Here is a 23705-nt window from a genome sequence, read left to right on the forward strand (position 1 = left end):
TCCTTGTAGCAAATGAACTGTGTCCCAGTTTTAATGTATAATTATGAACAATATAGAATTCACTCTTTGTAACATGTGACAGTATGATTGGATTCCTTGTAGGATATGTACCGTGTCCCAGTTTTAATGTATAATTATGAACAATATGGAATTCACTCTTTGTAGCATGTGACAGTATGATTGGATTCCTTGTAGGATATATACTATGTCCCAGTTTTAATGTATAATTATGAGCAATATGGAATTCACACTTTGTAACATGTGACAGTATGATTGGCTTCCTTGTAGGATATGTACTGTGTCCCAGTTTTAATGTATAATTATGAACAATATGGAATTCACTCTTTGTAACATGTGACAGTATGATTGGATTCCTTGTAGGATATATACTGTGTCCCAGTTTTAATGTATAATTATGAGCAATATGGAATTCACTCTTTGTAACATGTGACAGTATGATTGGATTGTTTGTAGCATATGAACCGTGTCCCAATTTTAATGTGTAATTATGAGCAATATGGAATTCACTCTTTGTAACGTGTTACAGGATGATTGGATTCCTTGTAGGATATATACCTTGTCCCAGTTTTAATGTATAATTATGAGCAATATGGAATTCACTCTTTGTAACACGTGACAGTATGATTGGATTCCTTGTAGCATATGAACTGTGTCCCAGTTTTAATGTATAATTATGAACAATATGGAATTCACTCTTTGTAACATGTGACAGTATGATTGGATTGTTTGTAGCATATGAACCGTGTCCCAATTTTAATGTGTAATTATGAGCAATATGGAATTCACTCTTTGTAACATGTTACAGGATGATTGGATTCCTTGTAGGATATATACCCTGTCCCAGTTTTAATGTATAATTATAAGCAATATGGAATTCACTCTTTGTAACATGTGACAGTATGATTGGATTCCTTGTAGCATATGAACTGTGTGTAATTATGAGCAATATGGAATTCACTCTTTGTAACATGTTACAGGATGATTGGATTCCTTGTAGCATATAAACTGTATCCAAGTCTTAATGCATTGTTGTAGATAGAGTAATATGGATTTGACTCTTTGTATCAAGTGAACTGTATTCAAATCTAAAAGTATAATTACAGAATTGACTCTTTGGATCATTTAAACTGCGTCCAAGTCTTACTTTATAAATACTTATAGACAATATGGAATTCATTCTTTATAACATGTGAGCTGTGTCCAAGTCTTAATTCATAATTAGTACTAAAAGTGAGAAATTCTAACAGCAAAACAATGCATATTTTAAACTGTTAGATTTGAGAAAAAAGAGGAAAGAAAACAAACAAAATTGCACTGTAACAATATTTAATCACACTGTGTTGTAAACAGTAATAAAGAAAATTACAAAAAACAATTTAACATACATTACAAGAAAATTATTGCAATTGGTCATAAATAAAAACAATGATAAAACTAAGCAAAAACACTATTAGTGCAGCATAAAATATGGAGTCTGTGTAAAATTTGCCTCATCTTATCTAATTATTTAAACTATCCAAAACTGAAACTGTTACAGCAATAGTCTGCACAAAATGTGTGGACCCCATTTCAAGGATGTTTGATGGTGTGGTTACATCACTGTTCAGGTTGTAATATTGTCAGAGTGTTTCACTGTAATCAAGTCCAAGTACAATGGTTCTTCCCTCTGTGTACTTTGGCCCCTCATACAATGCATGTATGATCAGTCCACTAAACTGACTTGGGTTAGTCATTGTTACTTATTATTTTTCAATTTTTTAGTTCATGACTAATAAAAGCCAATCAGAATATGGTCTGACCTCACTACATACCATATCTTTGTGGGGTTTTCTTATCTACATACCATATCTTTGTGGGGTTTTCTTACCTACATACCATATTCTTTTGGAGTTTTCTTACAGTTTACCAAAATACTACTTAAAACATACCACTTTAAAATGCACCCTTGAAGGACATTATTATGACTGACAGGTCTACATTGCTTAATCTTTATAATGCTGATTGATGGGAGTTACATGTGACCTATACTGGAGGTTACCTTGTCTAACTTTCCCTCAGTTTCTATTGCAAGGCAGGCATGATCAAAGATCATTTATTACTGATTTCCTGTATTGTCATCTCAATACAGTTAAGTAACATGGGGAAAAAAAAGAGAGGCAGATGCTATATAAGTGACTGGAAAAGCACAAGTTTCCCATGCCAAAACGACATACTTTCAGATAATGTTCAGTCACCCATCATCTGCCATCTTTCATAACCATGCAAATGCCCTTCATTGGTCAATTTTTTACAATGTACAAACACCCTTCAACTGACCCATTAACATATGCCAAAGAGAAGGGAATATGAAGGATGACTGAAGTGCTGAATACTATGACGATTAATGACTGCAGCAATGAGTTTATATTTTGAAGGGTCTAAAGATGAAACCCATTAAAATTATATGGATTGGATGGGTACATGAATGACTGACTGGAATGGTAAACGTACACAGGTCACAGAAGGGTTTATATGGATTGGAAGGGTACAAGGGTGATTGAAGGGTTTATATGGATTGGAAGGGTACAAGGGTGATTAATGGGTTTATATGGATTGGAACGGTACAAGGGTGATTGAAGGGTTTATATGGATTGGAAGGGTACAAGGGTGATTGAAGGGTTTATATGGATTGGAAGGGTACAAGGGTGACTGAAGGGTTTATATGGATTGGAAGGGTACAAGAGTGACTGAAGGGTTTATATGGATTGGAAGGGTACAAGGGTGATTAAAGGGTTTATATGGATTGGAAGGGTACAAGGGTGATTGATGGGTTTATATGGATTGTAAGGGTACAAGGGTGATTGATGGGTTTATATGGATTGGAAGGGTACAAGAGTGACTGAAGGGTTTATATGGATTGGAAGGGTACAAGGGTGATTAATGGGTTTATGTGGATTGGAAGGGTACAAAAGTGACTGAAGGGTTTATATGGATTGGAAGGGTACAAGAGTGACTGAAGGGTTTATATGGATTGGAAGGGTACAAGAGTGACTGAAGAGTTTATATGGATTGGAAGGGTACAAGGGTGATTAATGGGTTTATATGGATTGGAAGGGTACAAGGGTGACTGAAGGGTTTATATGGATTGGAAGGGTACAAGAGTGACTGAAGGATTTATATGGATTGCAAGGGTACAAGAGTGACTGAAGGGTTTATATGGATTGGAAGGGTACAAGGGTGATTGAAGGGTTTATATGGATTGGAAGGGTACAAGAGTGACTGAAGGGTTTATATGGATTGGAAGGGTACAAGGGTGATTGAAGGGTTTATATGGATTGGAAGGGTACAAGAGTGACTGAAGGGTTTATATGGATTGGAAGGGTACAAGGGTGATTGATGGGTTTATATGGATTGGAAGGGTACAAGGGTGATTAATGGGTTTATATGGATTGGAAGGGTACAAGGGTGATTGAAGGGTTTATGTGGATTGGTTGTTGTTGTTGTTGTTGGGTTTAACGCCATTTTTCAGCACGCGATTGGCTATACATGGCGGCCAGTATTAATGGTGGAGGAAGAACCCGGGAAAACCTGGGAAAGAACCACCGACCCACGAGAAGCTACTGGCAAGCTTTCTCACATACCCACATTAGCCGAATCCGAGACTCAAACCCACGCAGACAGCGGTGAGATGGCAGTGATCCGTAACGAAGAACGCTTTAGACCACTCGGCCACTCGGGGCCCCTATGTGGATTGGAAGGGTACAAGAGTGACTGAAGGGTTTATGTGGATTGGAAGGGTACAAGGGTGATTAATGGGTTTATATGGATTGGAAGGGTACAAGGGTGATTGATGGGTTTATGTGGATTGGAAGGGTACAAGGGTGATTGATGGGTTTATGTGGATTGGAAGGGTACAAGGGTGATTGAAGGGTTTATATGGATTGGAAGGGTACAAGGGTGAGTAAAGGGTTTATATGAATTGGAAGGGTACAAGGGTGACTGAAGGGTTTATATCAAGAATAAAGTGTATGTTACTCAAACTACTATATAATATATACATTTGAACATTCTGTATCAAAAGGTGGGCATTACTTATATTGGTGGACAATAGTATCAACAATTCCAGATGAATCCATATAAAATGTTAATTGACCAGTGGATCAAGAGTCACATGATACAGAGATATATGTAACTAAAAGCCTGCCTCAAAAATTTATCATATCCTAGTATTTTGTACCCCAGAAAATGATGTCCTGCTTATACCCCAAAAATGCATCATATCCTGTTGTTCCCTCAAAAATGCATCATATCCTGTTGTTCCTAATCCCCCCACCCTCAAAAAATGAATCAAATCCTGTTGTTTCTAATACACACCCCCAAAACAAAAAAAAAGTATCAAATCCTGGTTTGGGGTTTGTTTCTTTTTTTAACCCTGAGCCAGATATTACTCCCTAGGAAAGTATCTCAAGATTCCAAATAAATATTGCTATGGTTGCCAAGAAACGCATTTATAATATAAATGTAAATTTAAATTCTACAGGGACAACAGTTGCTACATTTTGTTCATAAATCATTGAGCATAAAAAGAAAGTGATGGAAAGTATTTTTTAAATATGATAATGTAATATTGCCTCTAATATATTCATGTATAAAATTACAGTGGGATGAAAAGTCTCATAGTCATACTTAAGTAAAAATTCGCCCCAAACTATAATGATGTCCTAGTTTTTGAACTCTGCCTAAGCTATGCACTCCTTAGCCAAGTTACAACATGTTCATTAATGCAGCAAATAACTTAGTGATTTAATGAAATGAAAGGAAACCTCTTACAGCTATGAGTAAGAACTTGACTTCAAACTTCAATCTGAAACAAAATCCCAGTGTATACATTTTACGAGCCTAATAGAGTTATAATATGATATAGTTTAGGTTGGTTAAAAGACTGAGAGGCTGATATTTAGCAATATTCTTACCAAACACTACAAAAGAATCGATAAATGAGGGTGAAATAAAAGATTGCCCCAAACTTGCAAAGTGGGATGTGGATACTTTCACTGTGGTCACTACATAAGCTCTCATATTCTTCAAATATTCAAGGTAACTAACGCTTTTTCCACCCAAATGAAGGTGGGCACATGGTGTCTAAAATCGTTTACACTACTGACGTTTGATGTGGGTTGTTGTCATAGGAGTCATATTTTTCAGTTCGGTCTCTGTCAAACCCTAAGGCTATTTCCATCTCTGAATAAAATAGTTTAAATAACAAATATATATATATATATATATATATATATATATATATATATATATATATATATATATTAAATAACAAATAGAAAAAACAGCAAATAATGTAATAAAATCAAAGGTCTAAAAAAGTAAAAAGAAATAAAGTATGACAATATAAAGAAATATTTAACACTTGTAAGACAGACTTTAATTACATTACTATACAAGGCAAGATTTCATTAACATAATGCCACTGATATATATATATATACAATTCAAGCTATTTCTTGTTATAAATGCATTTTGTTCTTGTTGACAATAAGCCTTGGCTTCATGATACTACAAATATCAAAAACTGAATGACATCTTAACCCATCCTGTTACATTTTCCCTTGCAATTATTTGACCATTAACTATGCAAATCTGTTCGCAGGTGCACTACCTAATTTGCACAAATTTGTACAAAAAGTAACTAATTTAGCATGGCGTATTTGTTTACTTCATATACAATAATGTTCTTTCTAATGGGTAATTTGTTGTAAAATCTGAATGCATTATTTCATCATAAAAGAGATGACAATTGCCATAGCACCCGAATCCTGTCTGAAATTTCTGAAATTCATGATAAAATTATGTCTTTAAAAAAATTATTATATACTAAGTCTTCTTTTTGTATTCCAAAATAGTTTCTCACCATTCTGGATCACTGCCATCTCACCTCTGTCTGAGTGGGTTCAAGTCTCGGGCTTGGCTAACATGAGTAAGTGAGAAAGGCTGCAGTAGCTTCTTGTGGGTCGGTGATTATTCCTGGGGATTACTAGGGTTCTTCTACCACCAGTAATACTGGCTGCCATGTATAGCCCATCTTGTGCTGAATATGTCGCTAAACCCTACAACAACAACAACAACAACCACCAAAATAATCATGCTTTTATTATTCTCAATTTATGATTAGGAAAACAATATTTTTTATTTTCTGGCATAGACTGGCCAAGTTTTATTAAAGTCGAACACTTAAATCTTAAGGTTTTTTTTGCCTTATATTATGTGTTTTGTTTTAATATACTGAAATGATCATTATCATTTACAAAATACAGAACAATTATCTTTAAATATTATACAGCATTTTCCCTATCATAAGACAATGAGGCCAGACTAATTAATTTTTTCAGAAAAGTTGGCATGAATTCCTTAGAAGAAAAAGGTATCCTAGTAAACATTTGTCTAGCATCGGTTTATAATGAAGCATGGGCATATCAAGCATGGGCTTATCATCAAGAATGGGCTTATCATCAGGTATGGGCTTATAATCAAGCATGGGCTTGTAATCAGATAAATACTGTAACTAAAGTTGGTAGCAAAGAGCTTTGTTACTATGGAAGCAGTTTTAAAAAATGGATAATATTACATTATAATCAAGCAATGGGCTTGTCATCAAGCATGGGCTTGTAATTAGATAAATATTGTAGCTCAAGTTGATAGCAATGAGCTTTGTTACTATGGAAGTAGTTTTTAAAAAATGGATAATATTATAAAGGTACTGATGTCAATTTCATCACTTCCCAAATACAAATCTTTCTGTTGTTTTAATATTAATATATAAAAGATCTTTATCAAAATGGGCCAGTACACATAATAAAACACAAATACTCAACAAAGGAGAAAATATATAGTGGACTTTAGAAAATACATAATACAAATCAACTGCTCTCCTGAAAATTTCAGGATGATTCAGTTTTTGAAAGTAATACAGGTACTTAACATTAACTTGCACAATTAAATAACTATTAAAAACATGACCTTTTCTTTTAGACTTGAAAATGGTCCAAAAGTTGGATTTGGCCCGAATATCTTTCACAACACCCAGTTTGGCCATGATGTTGACAGGAGTCAAACACGTAAATGATCTTAATATAATTAGATTGTAACATCTGAAATTCATTTTTGACAAATAGACATTTTTACAAAATAAAAAAAACATTGAATTATTTTGTATGAGACCTGAAAACATTCTGTTAATATATTTGAAACAAGATTACTATGGAATTTCTGTATATTCCTTACTGACATAAACTATTGAATTACTAGTATGGTGAAAAAATATGGTAGTTACAACCAAAACAAAATACAATGCACCTCTATATTACAATTTATTGTCTTGTACAAACAAGGCAGACATATTTTTATGACAGATGTCAAAAGTTTACCAACAAAACCAAAATTAAATACACTAAAGAGTACAATCCATGGGTATCCACTCATTCAGATCTGTTGTTCATTCCTGAAATATAAAGACTGTATGATTTACCTAAAGACATCAAATGTAAAATAGGAATTCCATAGAAGGCCATGTATGTATGTTGTAGCATTTTATGTCATATCCGCACAATATTAACTATTTCATTTTGCCTTGTTAGCATAATCCAAAAGCCTTAAAAACCCATACAATCATGAAAGGTAGGTTGTTGTTGTTGTTGTTCTAGGGTTTAATGCCATTTTTCAGCACAAGATAGGCTATACATGGCGGCCAGTATAACTGGTGGAAGAAGAACCCTGGAAAACCCAGGGAAGAACCACTGACCCACAAGAAGCTACTGGCAGGTTTTCCCACATACCCATGCTAGCCGCGCCTTGGACTCGAACCCACGCAGACAGGTTAGATGGCAGTGATCCGGAACGGTGAGCGCTTTAGACCACTCGGCCCCCCCCTGAAAAGTAGGTAAATATATGACTGCACCCATCAAAGTTTCATGACAACATTATCAAAGAAACTGAGCAAAATGCAAAAATGTAACATAATCATAGAAGTGTGGAAAGTAGATCACTGCAACCTACTTTTGGTCATGGTGAGTAGTGCCCTCCAAGATGAAGATCCAGTACAATGTACAGTGTCTAAGAAACTGACATTAATTAAAATAAAACCAATGACAGAAGCAGGAAAAGAATGTAACTCTGACCTGAAAAAATTGTCACTGTAACCTACTTTTGTCTGTAAGTAATGCCATCGAAGACAAACACACCCATCAAGTTTCATTGCTTCAAAACAAAAGTGTCAGTGAAACTGTGCAACAACAAATATACATCATCACTGGATCATGAAGAGTGACTTGCTCTGTGGCTTACCCTTTCTCCTAGTGAGTAGTATCTTCCAGAAGGCACACATTCATTACATCTCAAAATTGTACGTAAACAGTGTCAGAGAAACCGAGTTAAGTGCAAAAGTTTAAATGTTAATGCCGATATCAATAACAAAGATGATAATGCCATCAGAAAAATTATCCCTGTCTCATTTATGCTTCAGAAGTCAAAAAAAAAAAATTGTTACTGAAATAAAATGAACTTTACGTTATTCCATCTGATGTCAGCAGTTTTGGACAAAGTTGCCCTCTTATAATTTATGACATTATGAACATGAATAAACAATGCATATATTATAAAAATATCTTTCCGTGTCAAAAGTTAAAGCCTAGACAAGGAAATGGGTCACAACATTTACTCTCGATCTGACCTTAACCTTAAGGCAGGAGGTATGACTGTAGTATCCAACATATGGCCTAGTAATAATGTATATCTGTATAAAGTTTCATGAACATGTCTTCATTGGTTTAAAGTCAATACCTTGATAAGTAAACAGGTCAAAAAGGTCCGTTTTCTCTTGCTGTGACCTTGATCGTTAGGTAGGCATCATTACTTTGGTATATAACACATAAAGTCATGATGTACATGTACATCTATGTAAAGCTTCATTAAAATATCTGCAATGTTTCTTCTGAACAAAGAAACTAGTTACAGAGTGACATTTTTCCTAGCTCTGACCATGACCTTTGGGCAAAGAATCTGGCCATGACATGCAATACATTGTAATCTTTTATACTGGGGTAAAATTTCATCCAAAATTTCTCCAGGTTTGAAAAGTTGGTGTCAGACAAGCAAAACTATTAAAGGACAGATGGACTACACAATAGCAAAGTATATAAAAATTAATCATACAGAAATCTGTGTTCTAAAAATGAATATTTTTTGGGACTATTTTTAGATATTGGTTCTAAAAAGCCATACTTTGTATAATAACATAAGCAATGTTACCATATTAACACCCCAACCCACCCCCATCTGAGTTTACATGATTACTAATAAACATAGGAATAAAAGACATTTCTTAGAACAACTGCAGGATGCCCACAAACAATAGGTATCTCCTGCACTCACATAAAACTGACAATGGAATTTCATACAACATTGTTTCAGATACATTGATTTTGAAAATACTTGCAGTGCTTACCTTGATGGCTGTAAAAATTTACAGGCAATAAAATGTTAAACACTATCAGCCTCAAAATGATAAACAATAAATTGTCAAAGTCCTCTGTTAAGGTGAAAGAGTTTGCCCATGTGATAAAACCAGCTTACATAGACCTTTCTCACCCATCTGAGACATCTACCTGATTCGCTAACCTTACTCTTATCTTAGTATGGTTATTTCAGTTATAGTGTTCATGCCCTAGCCATAGCACTTGTGGGAACTAGTCTTCTAAAGTTAAAAGTTATCCCTTATACGGTAATTTTTCCGAATATTAACAGTTTTTCTTATAAACAAAACTAATTTGATGTTATTTCAAAGGACATCCACTGATTAAATGTGAAAGTATCACAATACTACCATGTTTTTTATTATTTTCTCATGCACAGAACTTGTGTACTTTGGATCAACCAGCCACACCACTGCCCTCATTTATATATTCATAATAATGCACTGTGTTTACAAAACAATAGCACATGACTTAGAATGCATGTGGCACAATACAGACATGTAAAAATTACACAAATTTAGGATGAAAGAGCAGTAGATATTATCTATTCATATAATTATTAACCAGTAGATTTTTATAAAGCATATTAAAAAGGAATGAAATATAGAAGAAAACAAATAGAAAAAAATAGTACCAGATGAATACTGTACATGTTCAATATGCTAAACAATACTTTGAAAAACTAAAGGGATATTTCAATTTGAAAGAAGGAAATTTGAGTGAGAAATATAATTTATGTTGGGGCTTGCACTGAGACAAGAGGTTACATTATTTGTCACCATGCTCATGGGTGGCAAATAATGTAACCCCTTGACTGGAATTTCCTTGTCTCGGTGCAAACCATAACACAGCTTATACTGATCCACATGAGTGAACCTAGCAACACTATTGATGATATCAAGAACCTATGAAAAATATCTAGAAGTTTTTAAGAAATATTAGTTTTAAGTGTACAAAAAATTCTTTGTTGAAAACTACACTTTTTATGCTCTGAGAAATAAATTAAAATTATTCTTTATTTCTATAGCTATATCATCACTGATGCTCCAGCATCCCCCCCCCCCACTCCTTATGGTTAGATATGATAAAAATAATCTAGCATATATGTTTGAATGTGATGCAAAAATCTCCACTTTTGAAATCAGAATTTGAGGACAGGAACACAGCAACAAATTCTTACCCTCAAGTGGAGTTTTTCAATCCTTAGTTGGTGCCTTTGATGGATTTTCTATTATAGACCAATCCACACTCATAAAAAGTTTGGCACATTTCTTATTTTGAAAATATTCTCTGTATTTCAGAAAATGTACACGACTGAGATATACTGTACAAAACAATTAAACAGAGATCATGGGAGCTTACATCCCAAAAATCTTGTTCTATCAATTATCTGGTTGAAATGCATTACAAAAAGTTACTATATTTATATGTGCAAAACACTGACTTGAGTATGAACAGAACAGATTATCAAGAACTTACCACAGTCACATGTATTGAATGCTCACTCAAGTGAGAACTGCAATTATCAAGAACTTACCATATTCACATGTATTTAATGCTCACTCAAGTGTGAACAGCACTGATTATCAAGAAGTTACCCTATTTACATGTCTATAATGCTTACTGAGATGTGAACAGCACTGATACAATATGATCACTTGTGAAATGGAAATTTAACATTTTGAAAGTTTTTATTTTACATAGCTAATGGTAAAAAAATAATCCCCCCCCCAACTAAAACTGTATAGCTTGGTGTGCATTGTATTGTGCTACTCTTAGCAGAATATCTATCCCTAATTAACAGTAATTACAACAAATGTTTAAAAATGTATTTTGACTTTTACTGCTAGGCAGATATTATATTCAGTTTTTAGTTTCTTTTAAAAACTGCTCTCAGTGGAGCAAAATTGCACAAGGAGTTGCATACATTGTTTACCTGTGCCCTTAAATTGTTCTATCGCTGAAATCCAAGTTGCTGAGACATTTTGAAATGATGCCTCTTATCAGCTTTAACTGAAATCAGACCAAACTGTACCCAATGGAGAAAAAAGCAGAATGAATTTTGGCAGAATTCTGGAGTAATAGGTTATTCAAGTTTTGATTTACGAAACGTTGATTTAAGTGATGCATATAAACATTTTTTAAAATCTGCATCATGCTTACATCACCAGCACATATGCAATATTGATTAGAAAATAAAAATATAAACCTACAGCCTGGCATTCTACAAAAAAAACATCAGAATTCAAATCACATGTAGTTTTCTTAAGACTGAGGCACCTGAAAATAGCTGGTCTCCCAAAAAGGTATTCATAACGTACAAAATAATATTCTACAGCTTTGGTTTATATCTTCCCAAAAGACAATTATTAAATGACTGAATAGTTTGCATCCAAACAACAACAAAATAAATTAAATTTTGTATTTATCACCTGATCACTTATATAGATTATATACAATATAAGAAAATAGGATTTAGACAACTGAATAGCAGGGCTCATTGAAAATTGTAACAGAACTTAAAGAAGCACTGGCAAAGGTAGTACTTGATTCAAGATGTACCAACTGATGTGCTCCAGGATCACTAGCATAACACATTTTTTGTATTCTGAATTCCTCAGTTACCATTAAAATATCCTTTCTTCAATGTTATTTCCTCTATGGAGATTTTTCAGTCAGCTGACTTTCAAATATGCCCAACAGTCGCTTGATTTCTTTTCTGGATTGGATTAAGGAAAACTCTGCAACATGTATAAAAATGTGAATATATTCTGATCACTTCCTCCTGTTGACTAATATCATTGACTCCAAATTTATTTGTTCCCTAATAATTACACATGACCAAGCATAAGTATATTGATACTGAAATCTACCTTGTGCATTTATTGTTGATACACAACTGGATAAAGATTTATTTAACTATCTCTTGTGGTCAAAATGTCACTGAGTTATATATGGTTACATGTTTTAGTCCCAAAAATAAACTCTGTCCTGTTATTACTGTAAATTTAAAGTGAGGTGTGAGGCACACATTCTAATTATCTCCACTAAGAACATAAATTTCAAAATGAGAGAAGTCCTTAAATATATTGATTTATATAAAACTGATGAAAGTAAACTTGAATGTGCTGTCAATTGATATAAATTCTTGAGTTAGATAAAAATACTCAGTTACGAAAATTATCCATATGTAACAGAATAATTCATAAAAAAGAATCAAAGATAATATTAATAAAATAATAATAATAAAACAAAACTTTAACACTATATCCATTAACAATATTTAGAGAAAGATGTCGATGTAACCATGATATGTGTCAAGTTTATTACAGTAGTTCCCAAATAGCATACAATCGCTATCCTAAATCATGTTACAATTAGAAAGTAGTTATCTCCTAAATAAATAATACAATCTTCCCTCCTTATTGATGATGCATGCAGGCTATACAACTGTTCCAAAATAGACATGAGACCAGTTTACAGTGAAGTAAACCATATGCCAAGCTAGGTTTTGTCACTTATACAATCTGGTCATAATATCTTACAAGACACCCTCTTTATGTCAAGCCAGATTTTATTACATATTACATATAAAGTATAAAAAACTTTAACAATGAGCTCCAAATATAAAGAAAGATTTAACATTGACCTTAAACAAGGGTGTAGGCAGACACACAGATATAAAGAAGAACATACAAACATGCATATGAATGCCAGCATGCCTATAATGCCACAATGACAGTGACAGCTGTGTCAAGCATCACCTAAACTGTGTGTTTTAACTGCATTTTATTAAAAAAAACTATTACACATTATTGGCTATACCATGCTGAAGAAATGGGAACTAAATGCCTTTCACAAAGACATATTATGGCAACTAGCCCAGGTAAGCAGGTATCGAACCCATAACACTTTGAATTTAAGTCCAACTAAGCTACCGGGCTTGACAAAAATAAGACGTTATATGTGAAATTACACGACACAGCCACCAGGTTCAGGTGGACTTGACAAAAGCAGGGCATGTTATATGTGAAATTACACTACACAGCCACCAGGTTCAGGCTGACTTGACAAAAGCAGGGCATGTTATATGTGAAATTACACTACACAGCCACCAGGTTCAGGCAGACGTGACAAAAGCAGGGCATGTTATATGTGAAATTACACTACACAGCCACCAGGTTCAGGCAGACTTGACAAAAGCAGGGCATGTTATATGTGGAATTACACTACACAGCCACCAGGTTCAGGCAGGCTTGACAAAAGCAGGGCATGTTATATGTGAAATTACACTACAGCTGGTTCATCTTAGCCGAGAGCTAAAATGACTGCAATAAGCAGCTTTAATAAAACCGAATTAAGCTAATCTGACAAGGTCAACTACCATAACCTATGTCATGTGTATTCTGTAGTATAGTGAGAGGCATGGTAGTGAGGGACCACTGTCATATCCCTGGGAGTTCAAATAAGTAAGGTATAGGCATGATTGTGAAAATAAACACTACATAAGGTCAGACACTGGATTCCTTGACATAATATGCCCATCTTCTTAAGGTAAACACATGACAATTTGGAGAAAAGTATCAATATTGTACCAAACGCTTTGTTTAGCAACAGCTGCATTTAAAAAGGATACACTTGATCTGCAAGCTTGTAGACTGGATCCATAGATTTACTCAGCTCTTCACATTTGGCCATCATGGCATACATTGACTGAAATAGAAGTAAAATATTGTAGACTGACTCCATAGATTTTCTCAGCTATTCGCATTTGGCAATTGTGGTGTACATTGACTGAAACAAGAAAAATGTATTGTATTGTAGACTGGTTCCATACATTTACTCAGACTAAAATAAAAGTAAAATACTTTACTGAATTTCTTGGTACAGCCTGCACCCAACTTTAAATGCACACACCTGAATCTGCCATCACATGGTGGAGCAAAGTCTGTACTGTTCTGTGAAAAAATAAGAATGAATAGCAAAGACACTCAACTGGTGGTACATAATGCGACTCCAAAATCTGGACCCACGCTGTTTGCAGTTGGTATTGTAATAAATATGCATTGTCTGAAGTGTGAAAATGTGAACCCTATCTACTTTACATCTCTCTCAGTATATGTAATTTCATCAGAAATATAATGTGTTGCATACAGTACATGATTATATCAATGAAACTGATATCAGAGTTTTAATTGTGTTTAGATCCTGTGTGTATATGAAAGCCTAGTTCCTTGGCAACATGGGTTAAATGTCATACATGGCTCTTGCATGTTTTCTATGGTTAAATATTACATCAACGAACAATGTAAAGAAGATATCGACAATGTCTACTTTAACTGATGAGTAGGTACTGATCTCGTGAAAGGCTTACAACCTAGACACCATGGAAATTTGATGGGACATGAACTATGGTGTCATATTTTTATTTAGAACATGCAAATCCTCTTGTAAAATTTGGCATCAATATCGATGATAACAAAAATGAAAAGAGTCACATGGTGTTTCACTACATAAAAGATTAACAAGTATGTCACTTAATCGTCAGGCTGCAATGTGTACCAAAATTTTTAAATGTGTATCATATATACTCACATATAAATCAAGTCCAACTGTAAACTGCAAAGACCCAGATCTGCTGGCTCATAATGTGCAATAGATCTGGGTCTGTGCAGTTTGTTAGGAGACGCTGATCTGCAGGTGCATTAAGCTAAAGCAGATCAGAATCTTTGTTGTTTGCAGTTTGACACAACTTATTATCAAGTATATATGGTTTATTGTATACACCAAGCAAAATGATGCCATTTTATCAAACAATTCCAAACTCTACCTTTCACAAACTCACCTGTGATACAACTCTACCTTTCACCCACTTACCTGTGATACAGTGTACATCAATTTATATCTAAAATACTGACAATATCTATTCTGTACCTGACCCAACCTTTAAGAATAGAATTAAGAAAACGTCCCACCAAACAGTACAATCAAGCAAGACGTGGACAATCTATCATTTAATTTGAATTGGTATTTACTGTGAGACTGACAGCCACATGTATGTTCGTTTACATGGTTACTGAGTTTGTAAACATTTACAGGCATTAAACTAAATTAAGACGTTTACACAAGAAAATGTTCTGACTTTACTCAATATGCATTTGAAAGACTATCATGCAAAGAAATAACTTTTACTGAATACCTCAAAAGTAGAGTCTTTCACACTTTTGATGCTGAAATTACTAGCAAAGTTTATGCCATTATGGTTCATAGGGAAATCAAGAAAGGGAAGTAACCCCAGTCTGACATACCCATTCATTGGTTTTTTATCAATTTGTTCTCAATAGCTTCAATAAAGATTGGGATCAGCATTGTAGGATTCTTATTTAAATCTATCACATGTGTTGAAGCACATATCAAAACAATTAACCAGTGCTGGATAAAAGTGCAGCTACATTCAAAATGCTCACACAGCAGAAAATATTCCAGTGTGTAATTATGTACAGTTTTGTGAACACAAATCAAGGGAAACACTAATTTCATGTCTGAAGAGCATTCCCCACTCCACAGAGATGAAGTCTACAAAGTTTCAGCAGAATCCTTCAAGAAACTTTGGTACTGCAGCATTTTAAAAGAAATTCAACAGAAACATCTATCTATCTCTCCTTCAAAACAATTATTCGTCAACATTAGTTTGGAAAACTGATAAAATATTTCAGGCACAATATACACAGCATCCTATATACTTTTAATGGATAAAAGTGATCGTGTTCTATAGCTGAAATACTCTAGAAATTTATCCTATCATATGAAAAACTGCAACAATAAAAAATATAAAGATTTCAAATCCAACACAAATTTCAATCTCTCTCTGTGAATGTATTCCACTTCAGACATAATTTTGTGAAAAGATGAGTCAAGATCAGTTATTTTCATCTGTTGTTTGTTGTTGTTTATCAGGAAAACTGGCAATGTATATATTACAGCTTGCAGGATGTTTTCATGTTTTAAAAAAATCAGACTTCTGATCCTGTATAGTAACAGAATAATCACCAATAAAAATTGGAAATTTTAACATCTTATTATAAACTATAAACTCAAGTGCAAAATAAAATTAAAACTGATACCCCTTATCTCTTTCTCCTTTTAAAAGATTGTGTTTATATATTATTAAGAAGGGTGTATAAAGGTAGTAAAGCAAATGTTGTGTTATATCTATGACATACATGATGATCTTTTGATATCAATACCATTCGTAGGTCATGGGTCACATGCATTGTTTTGTGCAAAAACTTAATCTTTTGTATATTGAGACTATATTTATATTGAGACTATATTTATATTGAGACTATATTTATATTGAGACTATATTCTTGTGCAGGAGGAATCACTCGGGTTTGATGTTTTGTCCATAAAGACCAAGAAAAGATTTTTAAAGCAGAATACAAGTCTCCTTATTATAAATATAATAACACATATTGATAGAACACAGATGGCTTGTATTTCTAAACTTTTTGCTGTTTTTTGTGTGGATGAAACATTATATTTTTTGAAGGAACCTAAATACAGTGGTCCCAGATGGGGGCTGAAGATTAATCACTAAACACAGTGGTCCCAGATGGGGGCTGAAGATTAATCACTAAACACAGTGGTCCCAAATGGGGGCTGAAGATTAATCACTAAATACAGTGGTCCCTGATGGGGGCTGAAGATTGATCACTAAACACAGTGGTCCCAAATGGGGGCTGAAGATTAATCACTAAACACAGTGGTTCCAAATAGGGGCTGAAGATTAATCACTAAATACAGTGGTCCCTGATCGGGGCTGAAGATTAATCGCTAAACACAGTGGTCCCTGATGGGGGCTGAAGATTAATCACTAAACACAGTGGTCCCTGATGGGGGCTGAAGATTAATCACTAAACACAGTGGACCCTGATGGGGGCTGAAGATTAATCACTAAACACAGTGGTCCCAAATGGGGGCTGAAGATTAATCACTAAACACAGTGGTCCCTGGTGGGGGCTGAAGATTAATCACAAAACACAGTGGTCCCTGATGGGGGCTGAAGATTAATCACTAAACACAGTGGTCCCAGATGGGGGCTGAAGATTAATCACTAAACACAGTGGTCCCAAATGGGGGCTGAAGATTAATCACTAAAAACAGTGGCCCCAAATGGGGGCTGAAGATTAATCACTAAACACAGTGGTCCCAAATGGGGGCTGAAGATTAATCACTAAACACAGGGGGCCCTGATGGGGGCTGAAGATTAATCACTAAGCACAGTGGTCCCTGATGGGGGCTGAAGATTAATCACTAAACACAGTGGTCCCAAATGGGGGCTGAAGATTAATCACTAAACACAGTGGCCCCAAATGGGGCATTAAGATTAATCACTAAACACAGTAGACCCTGATGGGGGCTGAAGATTAATCACTAAACACAGTGGTCCCTGATGGGGGCTGAAGATTAATCACTAAACACAGTGGTCCCTGGTGGGGGCTAAAGATTAATCACAAAACACAGTGGTCCCTGGTGGGGGCTGAAGATTAATCACTAAACACAGTGGTCCCTGATGGGGGCTGAAGATTAATCACTAAACACAGTGGTCCCTGATGGGGGCTGAAGATTAATCACTAAACACAGTGGTCCCTGGTGGGGGCTGAAGATTAATCACAAAACACAGTGGTCCCTGATGGGGGCTGAAGATTAATCACTAAACACAGTGGTCCCTGATGGGGGCTGAAGATTAATCACTAAACACAGTGGTCCCTGATGGGGGCTGAAGATTAATCACTAAACACAGTGGTCCCTGATGGGGGCTGAAGATTAATCACTAAACACAGTGGTCCCAAATGGGGGCTGAAGATTAATCACTAAACACAGTGGCCCCAAATGGGGGCTGAAGATTAATCACTTAACTAACCTCATTTTGGAAGTACAAAACAAACATGCAGAATTCATCACTCAAGGTTTAATCAAGTAACTAATATAAATAAAGAAGTGGGGTTTTTTTCTTCAAACACAAGCCCAACATGCAACTAACTAAAATACAGGATGGATCCAATCAATAATTGGAGGGTCACTGGACATTGGGCTATCTTATTTTGTTAGCAACAAATCTTGTGATATAACACTATTATTACACAATCTCCTCCCAGCACCAAGTCGATACCAAGATTTGTTATCCATCATAAGTCTGTTCAAACTTAATTCCTTACTTGTTAGACATGGTATTCACAGGTTCAAAAATAAGTATGTATGGTATTTGTTATAAATTCTGTGTCAGAGCAAAACTCCATGCATTTCATCCTGATCACAGGGCTGTTTGCTTAAGAACTAACAGATTTTATTATACACCAACTTTAGTACCGTATATACTCACGTATAAGCCAAATAATTTAGTAAAAAATAAAACCCTGGAATAAGGGGTGGGGGTCGGCTAATCTGCAAGCCAATGTCTAAACTTGACAGTATTTAAGTCTTTTTGTTGACTACTAGCTGTAAATCTTGGGACACTAAAAAATGATTCTTCTGTTTCCTAACACATATGCATGTTAAAAAAAAAAAAAAAATTTGGTATCCCGACACTCATGAAACTGCTATAAAGTACTATGATTGATTTTCTTATTATTTTGCATGTGCATATTTTCTGATTTCTCCAACACAAAATTAAATAAAGGTAAATACAGACTTCATAATTCACTGGCCAGATGAGTTTACCCAGGAAACCAGGCTGAACTATATTGTGCAAAGGGAGATTGGGAGATTTTTCGTGGCATTTTTAAAGCCTTGTTTTCACCATATATTGACTGATCTTCTGGTCCAATACGCACGAAATTCACAAAGGACACACCATCTCTCTCTGTGATGCACCTTATTTTCCTCAAGGACATGTCCTATTTTTTGTATTTTGGTCAGATGTGGCAAAATTGCACAATAGCTAAAGGTTACTCTTAAATTAACAAGCAAGAAAGCCAGTGCGACTAATTAAAAGTTAATCCTTATCGATGCAACTATTTTGTGAAAATGATTGGCTCTCCGTCATAATTCAAAGAAACCATGTTCTACACTATTGTGTTATGCAAGCACTAACAACTGATTGGCAAATAAAGAATTCAAAATTTTTTTGAACTAAAGGTACCTAAATAGGCAGCCTCACATGTGGCAACTATTTTCCATTCAGTGTATATCTGACCTTATTTCCTTTTTGTCAACTCGTAAGGCATTTAGTATTGTTTACTATAAAACATGTATTCTGAATCAGTTTTTGAGGACACATGATGCATGGTATGGATTTTCATTCCTTCTTTTAATTTAATGATGGTAATTAATGTTCGTATATATGGTATAAAAATGCCAGATGTTCACTCGTGTAAGTTTCTTTGGTGGGAATCACACTCAAGCATATGGAGTTATAGCATTCATAGTGATCATTCTTGGGATTGAAATTAATTTCGACATTTTTATTGCTGTGGGTTATTTTTATTCTGGTCTTTTTTTCTGATTTTTGTATTGTTGTAGAGGTAAAACAAAATACATAAATTTCCATGAATAATGTTTAAACTTAAAATTCTATTTAGTGAATAAGCAAATTCTTTCTAGTAAGCATTTCGTCACAATAATATTCACAGATGATACAAACAGAACATGGCTTCGATGGATTGCATACACTATATCCATTTATGTAGGACATTTCTTTTTTAGGAGAAATGAAAATCGAAGACATAATGTAATAATCGGGAGTTCTCTGCAAAAATCTGGAGATATTAAGGAATGACCCAAAAAAGCAGGAGTTTTATTTCCCTCCTGGCATGAGAGTTGACAGGTATGGTGTAAGGTCGCTTACATCACAGAAAACTACAACACAACTTTTACAGTATTAGCATAATTTTTGAAGCATTATTTGAGTCAAAAGGGTGAGGTAGCATTACAGCAACTTGAGTAAGCTCAAGTATTGTCATCATTCAATCAAGTTATACACAAATCTAAATTAGGCAGAAACAATAAGAAAACAGAAAATGAAATTACTATTCAAACAAGTTTATACCATTTCGTTTTAATAATCATACATGCCAACCCCAAGAAAAGTATATGTGTAATGTTTGTTAATATAAGTTTGCCTAAATAAATGCATTTAGAACTTACCCTGTGCCTCTTGTTATTCTTGAAGTGTGGGTCGGCTTATACACAGGGCATGCACTTTTTAGGGTTTATATCTATTCAGTTTGAGGTGTCGTTGATGTTGATTTTGTAGGATTTAACACCATTTTTCAGCACAAGATGGGCTATACATGGCAGCCAGTATAAATGGTGGAGGAAGAACCAGGGAAAACCTCAGAAAGAACCACCAACCCATGAGAAGCTACTGGTAAGCTTTCTCACATACCCACAATGGCAGAGTCCAAGATTCAAACCCACACAGACAGAGGTGAGATGGCAGTGATCTGTAATAATGAGTGCTTTAGACCACTCCACCACTTTGGGCCCCTTTGGGGAGGTCGGTTTATATGCAAATGAGCTTATATATGAGTATATATGGTTTAACTTACTGTATATAGTCACTTACATGCTGAGTCTAACCACAAACGGATCTGGGTCTAAGCTGTTTGTTCTACTGATTACTCCTAACAAACTGTACAGAATTAAAACTGCCAGCACTCAATATGCTGGCAGATCTGGGTCTGTACAGTTTACAATTGGACTTGACTTATAAGCAAGTACATATGGTATCATATCCTTCATTTTATACCACTTGACTGGTTATTAAAATTACATATTGTATAATATATGAATCTAACTTAAGCCAATAAGATCCAAACCTACTGGACACCAACAAATCAGATGGTAAATACCTAGGCACGTTCTATACAAGGGAAGTAAATTCTACAGTTTGATTCAAATAACTATTACTCATGCAATCAATGTTATATTCCTCCTTTCATAAATAATGGGCTTGCACATTTTTTTCATATTCAATTTATTTTATATTTATATAAAATAATACCTGCCATCCCCAAAAGTTGTTTCTTAAGCATATTTCTTTATATTTTATCTTGAGGATAAATGGAAAACTTATTTAGTATGTAATCAGGGTATTCCATAAACACTGAAGTAAAAGGTAAAATGGACTAAGTAAAAGGAGGGATTGGTGGTTGTCAAGACCCATGTTATTGAAAAAGTTTTATGAAATTTCATAGACATTTCAATAATCTCTCAGAAAAATTATGATATTTACTATATTAGTTCTAAGTACTAATTTCATCAATTTATTGCCTTTTTAACAAATATAAATGTAATATGAAAATACAAATTATTAAGGCAATAACCTGATGAATTTCTATATGTAACATTCCATAAATAACAGCAAAGTTTAAAACTTTCTTATTTTTTAAGAAGTCTGAATAATAATATTTATTGTTTTATGGTAAAAAATTCTGTTAAAGTTTTTCTATTTAATTTCTCCTGCATTTCACAAAGTCTTCTCTCTAACATCACATGATCAGAATAATAAATTGCAATCACTGTCATCATGATCAAATCTTCTTTACATCCAATATCCACTGCCTCCATTGAGGCCCTCACTTATTGCCTTACAATATTCAAAATATTGTAAATCAAGATCCTCTTCACATACAGGATTCATTGCTTCACTGAGGCCCTCACTTATTCCCTTACAATATTCAAAATAAAGTAAATCAAGATCCTATTTACATCAAGGATTCATTGCTCCCTTGAGGCCCTAACTTATTCCCTTACAATATTCAAAATATTAAAAGTAAATCAAGATCCTCTTTACATCCAGGATTCATTGCTTCATTAAGGCTTTCACTTATTCCCTTACAAAATTCAAAAAATAAGTAAATCAAGATCCTATTTACATCCAGGATTCATTGCTTCACCAAGGCTCTCACTTACTCCCTTACAATATTCAAAATAAAGTAAATCAAGTTCCTATTTACATCCAGGATTCATTGCTTCACCAAGGCCCTCACTTATTCCCTTACAATATTCAAAATAATGTAAGGAAACAAGTGAGGGCTGCAATGGAGACAACAGATCTTGAATGACATCATAGAGTAAAGGGAGGTAACACCAGCACAGCTGTTCAATCATCTAAATGACTGATACTGCCAAGTGGATTCAACAGAACTGTAAACAACTATAAACAGCAAACATACATAAAGATATTTATTTTGCTGATGATGTCCTGCCACTGTGATATTTAACCACCATTTATCAAAGACTCGGATCAGGATAAAAGTCATGTCATTTATTTTAAGAATGTTTGCTAAAAATGTAGCCAGGACCAAGCAACAGTTAAATGGGTAATTTGCTTGGCTTTAAATGAATGCACTAATACTATTAATAAATGTTCTGATGGAATGTTTTCCTTACACAAACAAAATAAAATAAAACAAGAGCCTAAGAAATAAACCTCTAAAAATCTATCCAGTATTAAAATCATGGATGTATCAGAAAAATTAGAGAATGTGCAGAGGTGATTAAAGTGACTGCTAACTGTTTAAAATGGTATCAGTACCTTTATACTCGCATCTACAGAATCACAAGTTAGGTCAACTGATGTCTTGTAAGCTCCTAAACAACCAACAGTGATAGCTGACATCTGAAAGAAAAATTTCAAGATTTAAAGAAAGAGTTGCAATTCAAACTGACATTAATTACAAAAACAAAAACACTTTACTGTTCAGTAAGTTATTAAATCATATATGTTTTATTTCAAACTCAATACACTGCATATATAGAATATATTTCTTTCTCTAAAAATGTATACATGACATTTGTGAACTTTTTGATAGGAGATTCCTGACAGCCTTTATGTTTACTTAAGGTCACCGGCCATACTCCAACATTTTCCTATTTATATCAGATTTGCATTACATGATTAAAAATTATCAAGGGTAAAGAAGAAATAATAATTTAATTACTCGAAATAGAAGTATACAACACTGTTACTTCCCCTTAGTTACCATTTCCCACCTATAAAGGACGCAACTGGAAATGATGTACATTTATCCCTACAAGATGAAGTACATGCTTCTTACTGTCGAAAAATAAAACACTATAAACTATGGATAGGGAATATTTTAGATGAAACAAATGAAAACTAATTTACTCTTCAGCCTTATATCGGTATGTGTGCAC

General features: G+C 34.3%; 1 protein-coding gene across 3 annotated transcripts in view; it reads right to left on the minus strand.

Annotated features, from left to right (window-relative positions):
* Window positions 1-1330: 1330 nt before the first annotated feature.
* Window positions 1331-23705, minus strand: part of LOC149789026 (uncharacterized) — a 38078-nt gene continuing 15703 nt past the window's right edge. For 2 of the 3 annotated variants that reach the window (XM_089975188.1, XM_089975189.1), the window contains exons 4-6: window positions 23083-23166; window positions 14176-14252; window positions 1331-12258 (exon numbers count right to left, since the gene is read on the minus strand). In XM_089975188.1, the coding sequence (XP_089831314.1) occupies window positions 12198-12258; window positions 14176-14252; window positions 23083-23166 (222 nt within the window). In that variant the 3' untranslated portion in view covers window positions 1331-12197. The remainder of the gene's footprint in view (window positions 12259-14175; window positions 14253-23082; window positions 23167-23705) is intronic. The other variant, XM_089975190.1, reaches the window with a different exon arrangement.

This window comes from Sinohyriopsis cumingii, chromosome 11, assembly GCF_028554795.1.
Source record: "Sinohyriopsis cumingii isolate HCF-2022 chromosome 11, ASM2855479v2, whole genome shotgun sequence".
Taxonomy (NCBI): Eukaryota; Metazoa; Mollusca; class Bivalvia; order Unionida; family Unionidae; genus Sinohyriopsis; species Sinohyriopsis cumingii.